The sequence below is a fragment of the Pararge aegeria genome, chromosome 1 (genome assembly GCF_905163445.1).
Source record: "Pararge aegeria chromosome 1, ilParAegt1.1, whole genome shotgun sequence".
Lineage (NCBI taxonomy): Eukaryota > Metazoa > Arthropoda > Insecta > Lepidoptera > Nymphalidae > Pararge > Pararge aegeria.
The window spans coordinates 4,499,277-4,513,913 of record NC_053180.1 but is presented as its reverse complement, the minus strand read 5'-3'; the positions used below and the strand labels follow the sequence as shown (position 1 = coordinate 4,513,913).

Sequence of the window (14,637 nt, the reverse complement as noted above, 5' to 3'; positions counted from 1 at the left end):
CAGTGTTTTTAATATGCTTCAAAGTTAAACATGTTTGTTCTAGTGAGTTCAAAAAGCTATCAATATTGTAGAATGATGGGGATCTGTAAATTGCAATTATAGCTAAGTCACATTTATTTTTTATCACTAAGCAGTTCGCTCCTTCAAATAATGGCTCGATGACGTCATAATTTAAGTTTTCACGTAAATAAACAACAACCCCGTCGTTCTGGTTACGGTTATTTGAGGTGAAGTGAATCGAGTAATTACGGAGTTGTGGAGGTGTTTTGTTTTGATTAAGCCAGCACTCGGATAGAATAATAATGTCGCAGTCAAATTTTAGCCTTTGGTGTAAAGTCTCAAATTGAAGAAAGTTTTTGTAAATACTCCGTATGTTTAAGCTTATGATTTTTAGGTAATGGTTTTTCTGTTTTATTATAGACAGACATTTTTCGGGTTCACATTTGAAATATGGTGTTGCAACGTTAAATGTTTCTATCTCTGATATTAGATTATTAATATTCGCGCCAGTTATAATTGTGAATGGGTGCAATTGTAGTTAAGGATGTGTGATTTGAGTGTAAAAATGTATTATATTGTAACTGCCTGTATGTACCTGCCTGTATAATAGTAGTCCATTTTAAGATATAAATCTTTAGTAAAAATAAGATGAACAAATCGCTAAGGATATTAAGTTTGACAATATTACCACTTATTGTCATGAAATAAATTTTAGCACGTGTACTTGTGCTATACATATATATTGAGATATATTTGTAAGTTGAGTCGGTGAATGCTGGTAGTGATATACAATGCATTTTTATATTTGTAATGTATAAGAGGTAGTGTGTTAGTAATTTGAGAATGAAAAGTGTGTAAAAAGAGTAACATAAACCGATGTGTGTGTGTATATTTATTACAATGTTTAGCAAAAAAAGTAGGTATCTATAACTAATGTAAAACAAGTACAAAAAAGATAACTTAAGAAAAAATAACAAAGTTTGACGGTAGTGTAATAAAATGTTTCGAATAACAAATATAGTAAGTGAACCAATGAGTTTTAATCTATGAGCGAAGTATAGAGTGGCATATCGTATTATATTTGGAGTCCCCGTGTTAAATGATAATAGCTTGTGTAGTCAATCAGCAGTTTCGAGTTGCTTAATTTGCTCTTCACTTTTGATCTGAATAAGCGGGGAGCCCTCTGCTTTGCGCATAAATACTTTTCCATTGTTCGTCCAACAAAATTTGTACTTATTTGACTTAGTGAGCTGCCTGCCTAAGTAATAAAGCCTTTTTGCAGTGCTTGTCAAATGTTCTGCGATATAAGCCGGTCGTGAAGTATGTTCAGTTTTGCCAGTGATATGAAACGAGTTAAGTTTACTGTTGGGATTCCGCTGGTTATATAGTCTAGCCGCTCTGAGAATTTCCTCCTTTGTATAGTGGTTTGCAAGCTCCACGATAATTGTAGGGTTCGGGTTTTTGTTTGCTTGAAGACGATAAACGTCGCGTATATCCGTACTATTAATGCTTACTGAAAGCGCCTTAGTCAAATTAAGTAGGTAATCACGTAAAAGAGTCTTCGATTCATTATCACAACGTGGAACATTACGGATCTCGAAGTACGAGTTTTTTGAGTTTCTGGTAAGGTCCTCAATTTTTTCTTCAAGAATGCGTATATTGCCGCGATTAATAGAACACTCCTTTTCTAACGTAGTTATTTTTATTGACATGTCCTCATACTGGGCCGAGACAAATTCGAGAGACTTTTCAATCTCTTGATTCGAAAGTTGAATTTCGTTAAGGGACTTTTCTATATCAGCGAACTTCATATTTATAACTGATTTTAAACTGTCCAGGGCTTGCATAAATTCATTTTTAAAAGCCAGAAATTCGTTGCCGTTGTTACTTGAGTTTGTACGCAGACGTTTAGGTCTTGATGACGCCAGGGGCCAGTCTCTGTCTACAGTAACATCGGTCTCTGAGCTACATTTGTTGTCCGGTGTCAAACGATTTATTACGTTCGTCGGGTTCATTGCGTAAGAGAGATAGAATTTACCTTACGGCCCGCAACGCAAAACACGACCGCTCGGCGTCGCAGCTCGGACGGAAGGGGGATTTTTTGTCAGATTCAAGCATTTTTGCACTTTATTGTAATAATTGTAAGGTTTATTTTCAAGTGCGGTAACAAAATCCTCTCCGCTGCGCTCCGTTCTGTCTGCGCTAACCCTTATTGTTTATCGGAATAAAAAGAAGCCTATATGTTGCCGTTCAGTAGTTTTGTAGTGTTGCCGGGACAGACAGACAGACAAAAATTAAATAAAAATCTGTTTAGGACTCAGTACCGATTATAAAGCATCCCCCGGTAAAAAATGTCAAAATATGTTAAATGTACATAAATCTTCCAGATACAGTTTTATTGCAATGGTCGAGTTTATCATAAATAAAGTGCTGTAATAAACAAACTAACAAGTGCATCGAAGTTGCTAGTGTATTATTTTCAACACCTTGCCTCCTCTAAAATTTGAAAAATTTATCGATGAGTTTGTATTTGTAGATTCCCCGTTGACTCTGAATATTAACATTGTCATTAGATATACAGAATTAGATTCCAAAAAATTATGCAAGGGTAGTGTTGTGTATTAAAACCACGAGATCCAGATACTGAACTGATTTATTGGTCACTTATACTGACATACCCACATGGTGCAGTCATTACAAAACTACCTACATATTTCATACACATCATTGTCCCCCTCTTATATAAATAATATACATGATCTATTACTTAGACTAACATTATGTTTATTAGATACACATAATTTTGATTAGTAAGTGATTATACGGTACACAATACGGAATAGGTATACAAATAACACAATTATATTTCTATCACAGTCTACTAGACGTTATAATAACATAATAGAAGCTACTCTTTTCTTTTTATCTTTTTAACACATTCTAGTGCAGCTTCCCGACGCGGACGCATACTATCCCCAGTTTCTTCCAACCCAGGAAGTTTAGTTTCTTCACATTCCACACTATTAGAAACTAAACCTCCTCCAATATCAGCCTGACCATCTTCCAATTGTTCTGTTTCCACAGGCTTATTAGTCATTGAGCTGGGAGTATCTAGAGCTAGCGAATGCCGAGACTTGCGTTTGTCTGTTAGGATTTGATCGATATGGCGTTTCTGTATCCGGCCATCCTTAGCCTTAACTACATAGGACACAGGACTTTTACGCTCTAGTACTTCACCCTCCGCCCATTTAGAACTATTTCTAGCATAATCCCGTATGAGCACCGCGTCGCCGGGCCGCGCCTCGCGCAACGCTCGGCCGCGTTGGGCCGCAGTAGGTCGAGGCGGCCGCGCAGCCGCCGACCGAACATAGCCACGGCGGGCTCTCGCCCCGTGGTGCTGTGCTCCGTATTTCGATACGTAAAAAGAAATCTACTGAGCGCAGTTAAGTCATCCATTTTCTCAACAACAGCTTTTTTAAGAACTCTTTTTATAGTACGTACCGAATTTTCAGCGGCCCCGTTACTACTAGGGTGATATGGGGCTATGAGGTTATGTTTGATACCGTTTTGTTTAAGATACAAACCGAACTCCGCTGACGACATCGGCGGGCCATTGTCACTTTGTATAATTTTTGGGAGCCCGAACCTAGCGAATAGTTGCCTCAAACGACCTATGACGACTGCTGCGGATATGGTCTGCAACTTTTCGACCTCGATCCATTTGGAATGAGCATCTACGATAACTAAGTAATACGTGTTATTTAACGGTCCCAAGAAGTCGATATTCAAACGCGACCACGGCTCGGCGGGCCAGGGCCACGAGTGCAGCGGCGCGGCGGGCGGCGCGGGGCGCTGCGACACGCACGCCGTGCACTGCGCCGACACGCGCTCAATGTCGGCGTCTAAGCCGTCCCAGTACACATAGTTACGAGCGATTTGTTTAATTTTAACTATACCGGGATGTCCGTCGTGTATCTCTTTTAGTACCATCTGGCGTAACTTTTTAGGAATTATCATTCTATACCCCCAAATTAAACAACCTTGATCGATATATAAATTATCTTTTCTATTAAAATAAGGTTTTTCCAATTCAGATGTAACTTTAGTCGGCCAACCGAACATTACGTAGCCGTAGATTCTACTTAATAAAGGATCTTTCGCGATCTCAGTCTTGATTTCTTTAAAACTGACAGGAAAATTTTCTCGAATAAAATTAAGGTAGCTACATCTTTCAGTCTCGCTCTTGACTCGACCGCTAGTCGAGCTCAAGGGGAGTCGAGAGAGCGCATCGGCCTGGCAGTTTTCAATAGACCTAACGAACTCAATTTCGAAATCGTACGCACATAATTTGACCGCGTATCTCTGTAAGCGACTCGCCGCAGTCAACGGGATGCCCCGATTCTAGTGTTGCCCAAATGCAAGAACAAGACGAGACTTAGCCAGTCTTGGTCTTGGTCTTGCGCCAATACACCTGGTCTTGGTCTTGGTTTTGGTCTTGCGCTCCCAGTCTTGGTCTTGGTCTTGGTCTTGCAGCAAGAGTCTTGCAAGTCTTGCAATTACCTATTAGTCTATTACTATTTATTAAAGTTTACTTTAAATCTTAGAAAAACGTATTAGAATTGGAACATTGTGAGCTTGAATTAACATAGCCATAGTAAAGATCAAGCAGATTAATAAATAACTGAAGATTTGATAAGAAATTCGTAAAATCAACTGACCTATATGTCGTTTTCCATGGAAGTAACTGTTTCTTAATAAACATTTATGATTTATAAGCTTACATTTGCTAAAACATGTAAAAAAACAAATTAATTACAATAACTTGACTGTATTTTAAAGAACAATACTTATCTGTCTAGAAAGAGATTGAACCCTCAACTTATAAGAAATTTAATAAAAGAGTTTTACGATTTATCATTTATTTGAATAAAAAATAAAATACAACACAAATCAACAGCTTTATCATTAGGTTATGATACTTTATATCAATTCTTTTGACCAAGAATTAATACAAAGTAACCATCTGGCTGACTCATCACTTAACCTATTTCTATGTTTTCTAATTACTAATGATGCTTTAGAAAATAACCTCTCAGCAGGTACTGAAGTTGCAGGTATTGAGAGAAAATCACGGGCCATTTTCGATAAAATCGGATACTCTGTCTCATGCGTCCTCCACCAATCTAAAATGTCTTCCGAGCTGGCAGTTCTTGGTTTTCTCAGGTACTCCTCCAACTCGTCTATCACTAAGCCTTGAAGACAAGATCCAGATGACGTCGAGGGACATTCATAGAGTTTATCAAAGTCTATTACGTCTTCATCTTCATCACATACTTTATTGTCTTTTTCTGGTAATTCCAGAGATTTGTTCAGTGAGTGTAGACTTTTATATTCTTCATAAAGTTCATTGAACTTGCGCAGACTTTCTGTTTTAAGTTGCTTCCCCCACATTGTCAGGTCAAAAGTCTGAGCCTTATGCCTTGGGTCTAAAATTAAAGAAGTACAATAAATCCAGTTGCTCTTCTTGTAATGTTTAAGCATTTTGTCTCGAGCTGCTTGGAAAGCTAGAATGAGCCTTTCATCCACTTCAGATCGATTAGGTTTCTCATCTAACTGTTTTACCATGGATTCAATTTTATCTAGCAAGAGATTAAATGATACAATGACTAGCGGTAACGTAACATATTTGTCTCCACCAAGTTTTGTACTTAAAAGTTTAAAGTTTATTAGAAATTTATGTAATTTTTCGAGTACCTGCCATTCATTAGCTGTGATTTGAAAATCATTCAATTCGGTGACAGAACTGCACAATATGTCAATGCCCGCTCTCACTTTTAAACCAAATCCAATCATATCATGTGTGGAATTCCATCTCGTTGGACAGTCAAGAATGGCATTTAGATTTGATGGCACGCCAGCTGCTTCACAAGCAGACTGAAACTTCTTCTTCACTATCTCACTTCTTTTTATTTTACTGGAAATACTGCGTAACTTTGTTACAGATGTACGCGAGTCAGCAATATTTGGTGCAGATTCTTCATCTTCCTCATCCTCAGTTTCGTCTGCATAGTCTTCGTACTGCTGATCTTGCGCGTTAGTGTCAGACTCACAGTGTAATGCTAAGGTCTTTAATAAATCTTGTACACCAAGGTTTAAAATGTGAGCAAAGCACCGGAAATGTTGATTGTCTGAATCAAAGTGTGGCGGCAGCTGTTTGCCCAGTTCATACATAAATTTGGTATTTGCAGTTGCGTTGTCGACCGTGATACCTTGTATTTTATCAATTATGCCATATTCCAATAAACATTCATGGAAAATCGTTGCAATATCTTCCCCAGTATGTCGACCGCGTGATGGTATAAAATCAAGAACTACAGATCGATACTTCCATTCGTTGTCTATATAATGAATAGTAACCCCGTAGTAACTCCTACCAGCAATTGACGTCCACCCATCAATGGTAAACGACATTTTAGATGATAATGGTTGAAGTCGATCCTTGAGATTCAATTGGAGCTCTTCAAATCGCTCTTTGACTTTCCTTCTAAGTGTAGACCTTTTAGGAAACACCATATTAGGGCAAATACGTCGAAAATATACTTGTGTAGCTTGGTCATCGAAAAATGAGAAGGGAAGATATTTTTTCACCACCCAATCAACTGTAGCTGTCGTGATGTTGTCACTGCTGTTTTCCGACTGAAACAAAACAATAAATCTTGTGTTATTATTTAAAACATACTAGGTTTGAGCGTATAAGAGGAGGAGGTTTGTTGTTGTTAAATCGAGAAAATCGTTAAATTGATATTTGTTATATTAAGGTTGCACTGTACTGTAATTTACCAAAATAAAGTACTTAGTTGTTACTGGCCGATTAAATGAAAATATGGGTGTTTATAAAAAATATTTAAGACGATAATTACATCCTTAATATGTCGCACCCCTAGATGAAAACACCACTAACTCAAAAATACTTACGTAAGTTAATGGCGTTTTTGAAAGTATCGCATGAATAGCTACGCGGAGTTAAAATTCTTTTAACTGTTAAAAAAATATTCTTACCTGTCCACTTCTTCCAGCGGTTACTAAAAAGCTTGTGATATCTCCACTTAATTTTGGTTTAACAGGAAGAAATATTTCTGATTCCTTTTTGTGGAAAGACATTAGATGTTTCCTTAAGCCTGAAGTGTTTCTGTTTTTCATTTTTATTTCAATCTTTTTATGTTGGCACAATTTACACAAGGCAGTTTGGGATGCATGAATTATTTCGAAAAACTCCTCAAATTTGCTTTTGGGTCTTTTAGATCTGTGACTCAAACTCTCGTTACTCGGACTAGAATAATTTGAATCTTCGTCACTCATATTAAATTGTACACGTGATACGTTTTTAGAAAACAACGAGAATTAGTAAAAACAATTATTAAGTTAGAATCGAAGCACAGCTCAATTGGAAATGACTGGAATTAAAATAATTCCTTCATTTATAGTACGTTTCCTTGCTTTTTACCGCGCCGCCTCGCCACGTGCCGGCTCTATGAAAAGGATGCCGCCGCAAATCGAACGATGCCGCGTGCGGCGTACAAACACACACTAAATATTACCTACTTGTACAGACGCGACCCGTGAATAAAATATATGTAAAGAATTAGTGCCAATCACTATTCTTTACATATAAGTGAATGTTTTGGCGTGCATCTATACTAATATTATAAAGCTGAAGAGTTCGTTTGTATGTTTGATGACAGAAGTTTTAAAATAAATAAATAAATCCTGAACGTCACTATACCTCCAAAGTTACTATTCCTCGTGGACGAAGTCGCGGGCACAGCTAGTAAATACTTACTCTCATCATCTCTCTCAGAGATATTCGAACACTTTTTTGCTATTTTTTCTTGTAAAAACTTAAGAAATATAATGACTAAATGTACAATAATAGTACCTAAGTAATTAGTTTAAAACCATATAAGTAATCAATATTATAATTACTTACTAGAATGAATTATTATGACATCTACTACCTATCCTCACCATTTTATCCTAATCATAATACTACTTGCGTAATCAGTATAATGTATTCATTTTCATTCTAAGCACTCTGAAACTTATTTATTCTTTGGAACACCTGTAGGTACCTACTCTTAAAATTCGAAATTATTTTGCATGAATAGTGTCAAATGTTATGATTTCGGCGCGGCGGCAACGATTGTTTTAGATTTCAAAAGAAGCCGCCGGCGCGTGTATCATAACCATGTACTTCCGAAAAGCGGCAAATTTCTTTGAGAAGTAAGTACAAAACCTGCCGCCGCATTATCAAAGTGCCGATGGTTAAAACATAACTATGCATGCACTCAGTTTGATTTTAATAGATATTTTTTTATTCGCTATGTTTATGGTATTAGTCGTAATGCGCATAGGTCCAGTTTTTCATATTCTTTGATATAGTTTTTTGCGTCTCATAGAATTCCTAAGCGTACCTACCTACCTATACACCGAACTGTTACACCTAACTACTCCGTGAAATAGCGCTAAGTCCTAGCTGCAAGACGCAAGAGTCTTGCAGGCTATGTCTTGTTCTTGCTCAAGTCTTGCACGGTCAGTCTTGGTCTTGGTCTTGCTAAAAATACGCGGTCTTGTTCTTGGTCTTGGTCTTGCAAAAACGCAAGAACAAGACCAAGACTGCAAGACCAAGACTGAATTTGGGCAACACTACCCGATTCTTCCCAAATATGTAACTCAGAGCGCGGTGATCGCTGCGCAAAATGAAATGCCGCCCGTATAGGTACTGGTGGTGTTTCGTCACACCGAACACAATGGCGAGCGCTTCCTTATCTATTTGCGCATAGTTGCGCTCCGCGGGCGCGAGCGTGCGGGACGCGCAGCACACCGGCCGCTCGGCGCCGTCCGCGCCGCGCTGCAGCAGCACTGCGCCCAAGCCGTACGGGCTACTGTCGACCGCCAGTATGAGCGGCAGGTTCGGGTCGTAATGCGCCAGCACCGGGGAACTACTCAATACCTTTTTTATCTTAATAAAGGCGTTCATACACTTTTCATCCCAATTCCACTTTACATTTTTTTTTAAAAGGTTATACATCGGATTTAAAATATCACTCATATTTTTACAAAACTTTGCATAAAAGTTAACTAAGCCCATGAAACTTTTTAATTGTGATACATTAGTTGGAGGCGGTGCTGCAACAATAGCTTCAATTTTTTTATCGTCTGTATGCAAACCGAATTTATCTATTTTATAGCCCAAATAAGTAACGCTGTCTTTAAAAAATTTACATTTAGACCAATTTATTCTTAAACCATTTTCTTTCAGTCGTTGTAACACCGCCTTTAAATTACTTAAATGTGTACTTTTATCTTTACCCGTTACACAAATATCGTCAGCAAATACTGCCGTTGAGGGCAATCCGCTCAACGTTTCTTCCATAATTTTCTGAAAATTTTCAGGTATACATTTGATGCCAAAAGGAACGCGCCTATAAACAAAAGTGCCCATGTGAGTCGTGATTGCCGTCATCGGTTGTGATTCGTCTTCTAGAACACACTGCTGAAAAGCATTAGACAGATCGAGCTTAGTGTACTACTCACCTCCACCCAGTGCGGCGAATAGGTCCTCGATCCGAGGCAGCGGGTAATGAAAATCTTTAAGACGCGGATTTAAAGTGATTTTATAATCACCACAAATACGAATCGAACCATTTGATTTGACAACCGGGACTGTAGGTGTCCCGTAGTCAGATCTGTCTACTTTGTAAATAACACCCTCCCGCTGTTAGAGCCTGTCCAGATGAGGCGTTTCAATTTATATTGCGTCCAGATATCACGTGTTACGCGCGTTCCTACGCTGGGAGGCATTCAGTTATAAACATGGACTCGGACACAGCGGTTGTGTTGTGGCTTGCATACTGTCGATGGAAACGTCGTAAACGAAGAGAAAGTCGACGATTTAACGTGCATCCAATTCTACGTGACAGAATGACGCATAGTATGTTCATAACATTATATCCAAAGCTCAGAGAACACAGCGAAAAATTTTTCAACTACTTTCGAATGTCAATAACATCTTTTGATGATTTACTGGAAATTATTCAAGAAGATTTAACTCCATGTCAAAATTATGTGGTACGGGATACTGTTTCTGCAGAAGAAAAACTCGTGATTACTTTAAGGTAAGTGATAATTTTTATTGTTTTATTATAAAATGTATGAATAATAGTTTTGTAATTTAGAGGTACTTAATACTTTTAATTATTTTAATATCAACCTAACTTTTGTACTTTTGACGTAAGAAAGAATCAATTTAACAAAAAATTATGAATCATTAAAAAACATTCTAACAAACTAGTAGGTTATTTAACCTTAATTAATTATTGTATAGCTCCATTAATTCAGATTCTTGCGAATCTTGTGTAGATGCCGGTGATGGTGTTGTTGGAAGAGTGTTTTGGGCGAGAGTATTCCGTGGCGTAGTGAAATAACCTCGATTATAAGTTGCAGGGGACAACGAAGATGTTAAAGATTCTGTTGTGTTATATCCTGTTTCTTCAAAATAATCTCTCTGTCCACGTTGTGTTAGCCCTACTTGGTAATGATATTGTGTAGAAGGTTGGTAGGCAGATCGAACAGCTGAAGGTTTATCATACATGGTTTGTTGAGCTTGAAGCACTTTCATTAATTCAATTTTGGTTTGAAGTCTGTTTTCCTTTGGTATTTTAATAAGCTCCTTGTGTAATGACATGCAGAATAATTTGTCATCATCTGACTCCATTTGGTTTGATGTCTGTGGCTGATTTCTAGATGTTAAATTTTTGTTTATGATGGCGAGAAATTCTTCATCAGCTGCGTTCAGCTTTTTTTTCTTTTTCACCTGACTAAGCGGAGGTCTCATTACATCTTCCCCATCGCCAGAAAATTCTTGTTCTTCAGCTGTTACAGACGTGGTGTTGATATTGCTTTCAGTAGCTTTATTCCGTGTCGATCGTTCGAGGAACATCAAACGTTCAAAATAAATATATTTGGCTTTGCTGGAGGCTCCTGATCCAGACGGTGTGGTTTTCATCTTCTTCATTTCTCTAACAAAGCCATCACGCAATCCTTTCCACTTCTTTTGCAATGAAATGCCTGAAATCAATAATAAACGTATTGAAATGGTCAAAAGAAATATTTATGTTTGTATATGTATAATTTTTTGTATCTACAAAATAAATAGAAAAATACAATTACAAATAGTGCTATTTAAAGGGTGACCGGTAATTCAACCTATTCCTTGAAGGAGGTTAAACTAGGGATCATTTGCCACAAATTAACCCATATCTCCCAGTTGATAAAGGTTAATTTGTGGCAAATGATCCCTATTTTAACCTTCTTCAAGGAATAGGTCAAATTACTGGTCACTCTGTATGCAGACATGCATATAAATACATGAATATAAATAAATACTGTACATATTATAAGAATTTAATGGACAATATTTAATAATATTAACTTTTTTTCAGATATTTGGCCACAGGATGTTATTTTGCGGACCTGCATTATGCCTACAGACTAGGAAAGTCTACAGATATCGGAATAGTACAGAAAACCTGTTACGTTATGTGGCAAAAACTACAAAATATAGTAATGAGAGAACCCACGAAGGCTGAATGGGAAGAGATTTCAAAACAGTTTCAAAAATATGCAAATTTCCCAAATTGCATCGGTGCCATCGACGGCAAGCATATCCGTATTATAAAACCCAACGATTCTGGGTCTCTTTTTTATAACTATAAAAATTATTTTTCGACTGTTTTACTGGCTGTATGCGATGCAAATTATTGTTTTATTTCAATAGACATCGGCGCATATGGAAAAAGTAACGACTCCTCAATTTTTAAAGACTCAGTTTTGTATAAAAAACTTGTCGAGAAAACTTTAGATATTCCAGATCCAAAGCCAATATCGCAAACAGATTCAACTCCCTTACCCCATGTGATAGTAGGAGATGAAGCGTTCAGTCTGTCTGAAAACATTATGCGCCCTTATTGCGGTAAATCTCTAACAATCAAGAAAAAAATATTCAACTACCGCTTATCCAGAGCCCGGCGTTACATTGAATGTTGCTTTGGTATCTTGGTAAATAAATGGAGAGTTTTTCATAGACCGTTGAATGTAGACTTAGAGTTTGCAGAAAACATAATTAAAGCTTGTTGTGTTCTTCATAATTACGTCAGGTTAAGGGATGGTTATAGGTATGACCACACTCTGTACGAAACATCTTTGAATAGTTTGAACACTGAGGTAGTAAGGCCTAATGCAAGATCGCGAAATACAAGAGACAAATTCGCGGATTATTTTGTTAACGAAGGCAAACTCCCTTGGCAAGATAAAATGCTATAGTAAAATTAATGTTATCTAAGAAATAATATTATTAAATAAACTATCGTTTACTTACCTAAAGCTTTTTTCTTTTCTTGGGAATCGCCAGGTTCACAAAAAATTTCGACTATTTCTTCCCAGTTCCTACGTTTTATTACTCTATTGGAATAGTCTGAAGATTCCATATCCCATATGGCTACTCTTTTTTCAATTTCGTCTATAAAAAGTTCAGTATCGAAGTTATCCATTTTTAGTACGTCCACTCGCTACAGATTCGCGCGTAGTACTGGACGCAGTAACGGCGTTCGAGTACCTCGACTCGCGCGTTCTACGCGCGTAGAACGCGCGAGTCGAGAGTCTCGCTCGTTACCGGCGTTTTACGCGCGAGTGAGGAAACGCGCGTCATCATCTGGACGGAATATATGTAGCTGTAGTATCTCGGGAACGCGCGAGTGTCTACGCGCGCGTCGACTCGCGCGTAAAACGCCTCATCTGGACAGGCTCTAAGCGATCGAGTTCGCGCGCAACCGGCTCCCGAAGTGCTACGCCAGCGCACGCGCCTTAACAAACACAGGCGTGTCGTCTTTTAAACGCAAACGGAATCGCGATTTAAACGTGCCTGCTTAGCCCGTCCGCAAACACTTCGGGATATTCCTCTTTTAGGCTAAGAGCAATAGAGTCTTCACTACACAAATTATGACATTGAATAACAGATAACTTTAATTCTTTTATCCAAGCTCTGCCCATGAGAGGAGGGCCCCCATTCGGTATAACGTGCAACTTTAATTTGGCAGATTTGGAACCGCATACCACATCGACTAAAATGTAACCGATCGTCTCTATAATATCACCTGTGTAAGACTTTAATATTAAAGTTTTACTTTGAATGGGAAAAATACTAAAGAATTTGTTGTAGTATTGTTGCGATATGGTTGAAATTTTGCTGCCCGTATCAATTTCAAATTTGTGGCTTGCGTTGTTAATATTCAAAAGAGCATAATAGGGGCCCTCATCTCCACCGCTAATTATATTATAAAAGTGACAATCATTCTCGCTTTCGGAACTGGAATTATTAAAATAAATCTGACCTCTATTTTGTTTTACTCTCGCACTCACTTCACTTCTTTTTTGCATTTCACACATTGCCTTTAAATGGCCTTTTTGGCCGCACAAATCACATGAATGATATCGATAGCGACACCTCCCCGGATGACCCTTGCCGCAGCGCGCACAGGCCCGACGGCCCGCCACGCCGTTGCCGCTGCCGCCGCCCGCAACCTGCGAGCCGCGCACGGGGCCCACCCGGTGTAGGCCGTCGTCGTTGAACGCGCCGTCCGAGAGTGCGCGCGCGCCCGGAGCGACCGTAGCGCATGCCGTGGTCGCATGCCGCTCCGCCGCCTCCAGCGCCAACGCTAACTCCACCGCGCGACGATAATCAATATTCTTTTCCGCAAAAAGCCTCGAACGCATCTCCTCGCTGATTAATCCCGAGACAAACTGATCTCTTAGATTAATTTCAAGCTGTGCCCCGAAACTGCACGTCTTAGCGAGATGTTTTAAATTCTGTAGGTAAACTTTGACGCCTTCGCCTTGCTGTTGCTTTCTCTGCCGGAAAATATGTCTTTCAGCTATCTCGGATCGCTCGGGTTCCAAATGATCTTTTACTAACTTTACTAACTGGTCGAATGTTTTATCTTCAGGATGCACAGGAGAACACAAATCACACATTAACGCGTAACAATCCGCACCAACTAAAGTGACCAACGTGGCCACGTGTAGGTTACGTTCGATGTTGTTTAGCGCGATAAATTGTATAACGCGCCGCACGTACGCGTCCCAATCTTGTGTACCGACATGAAAACTCTCCACTTTACCGAGTGATTACACAAGACAAGACACATTACCGAAGATACTGAACTGATTTATTGGTCACTTATACTGACATACCCACATGGTGCAGTCATTACAAAACTACCTACATATTTCATACACATCAGGTAGGTTCAAGTAATTTTCAGACAACATGTAAGTGCGTGTAACATCATATAAGTACATTTATATTCTTCAATGTAATTGTTTTCTTCATTGCCAATTTTAAAGTGATTGTAAGAAATAGGAACAATAAGAAAACAAAAGACGATTTGTACGTTTATTGTTTCTGCTTTCTTGAGACTAAGAAGTTTTTTTGTATGGTCGTACGGCCTACACTGCGTGCCGCCGTATCCGGCACGTTTTAGCAAAAAAAGTTCGTCGAAAACTTTCATACTACATGCCCCA

The 14,637-nt window shown here is 38.5% G+C and overlaps 4 protein-coding genes across 4 annotated transcripts; all 4 read right to left on the bottom strand.

Annotated features, from left to right (window-relative positions):
• Positions 1-1,118: 1,118 nt before the first annotated feature.
• On the bottom strand, positions 1,119-2,015 carry LOC120627128. Its single transcript, XM_039895025.1, has one exon. It carries the CDS (start codon positions 2,013-2,015, stop codon positions 1,119-1,121), a length of 897 nt encoding a protein of 298 aa, XP_039750959.1.
• A 1,210-nt stretch (positions 2,016-3,225) lies between these two features.
• On the bottom strand, positions 3,226-9,112 carry LOC120627038 (uncharacterized protein K02A2.6-like). Its single transcript, XM_039894911.1, has 2 exons — positions 8,708-9,112; positions 3,226-4,395 (listed from the first exon to the last, which is right to left on the bottom strand). Exons 1-2 carry the CDS (start codon positions 9,107-9,109, stop codon positions 3,226-3,228), a joined length of 1,572 nt encoding a protein of 523 aa, XP_039750845.1. The 5' UTR covers positions 9,110-9,112.
• A 1,257-nt stretch (positions 9,113-10,369) lies between these two features.
• On the bottom strand, positions 10,370-13,213 carry LOC120626953. Its single transcript, XM_039894807.1, has 2 exons — positions 12,437-13,213; positions 10,370-11,127 (listed from the first exon to the last, which is right to left on the bottom strand). Exons 1-2 carry the CDS (start codon positions 12,606-12,608, stop codon positions 10,370-10,372), a joined length of 930 nt encoding a protein of 309 aa, XP_039750741.1. The 5' UTR covers positions 12,609-13,213.
• LOC120626866 lies at positions 12,689-14,088 on the bottom strand. Its single transcript, XM_039894684.1, has 2 exons — positions 13,477-14,088; positions 12,689-12,769 (listed from the first exon to the last, which is right to left on the bottom strand). The coding sequence occupies exons 1-2, from the start codon at positions 14,086-14,088 to the stop codon at positions 12,689-12,691; spliced, it is 693 nt and encodes a 230-aa protein (XP_039750618.1).
• Positions 14,089-14,637: the final 549 nt, after the last annotated feature.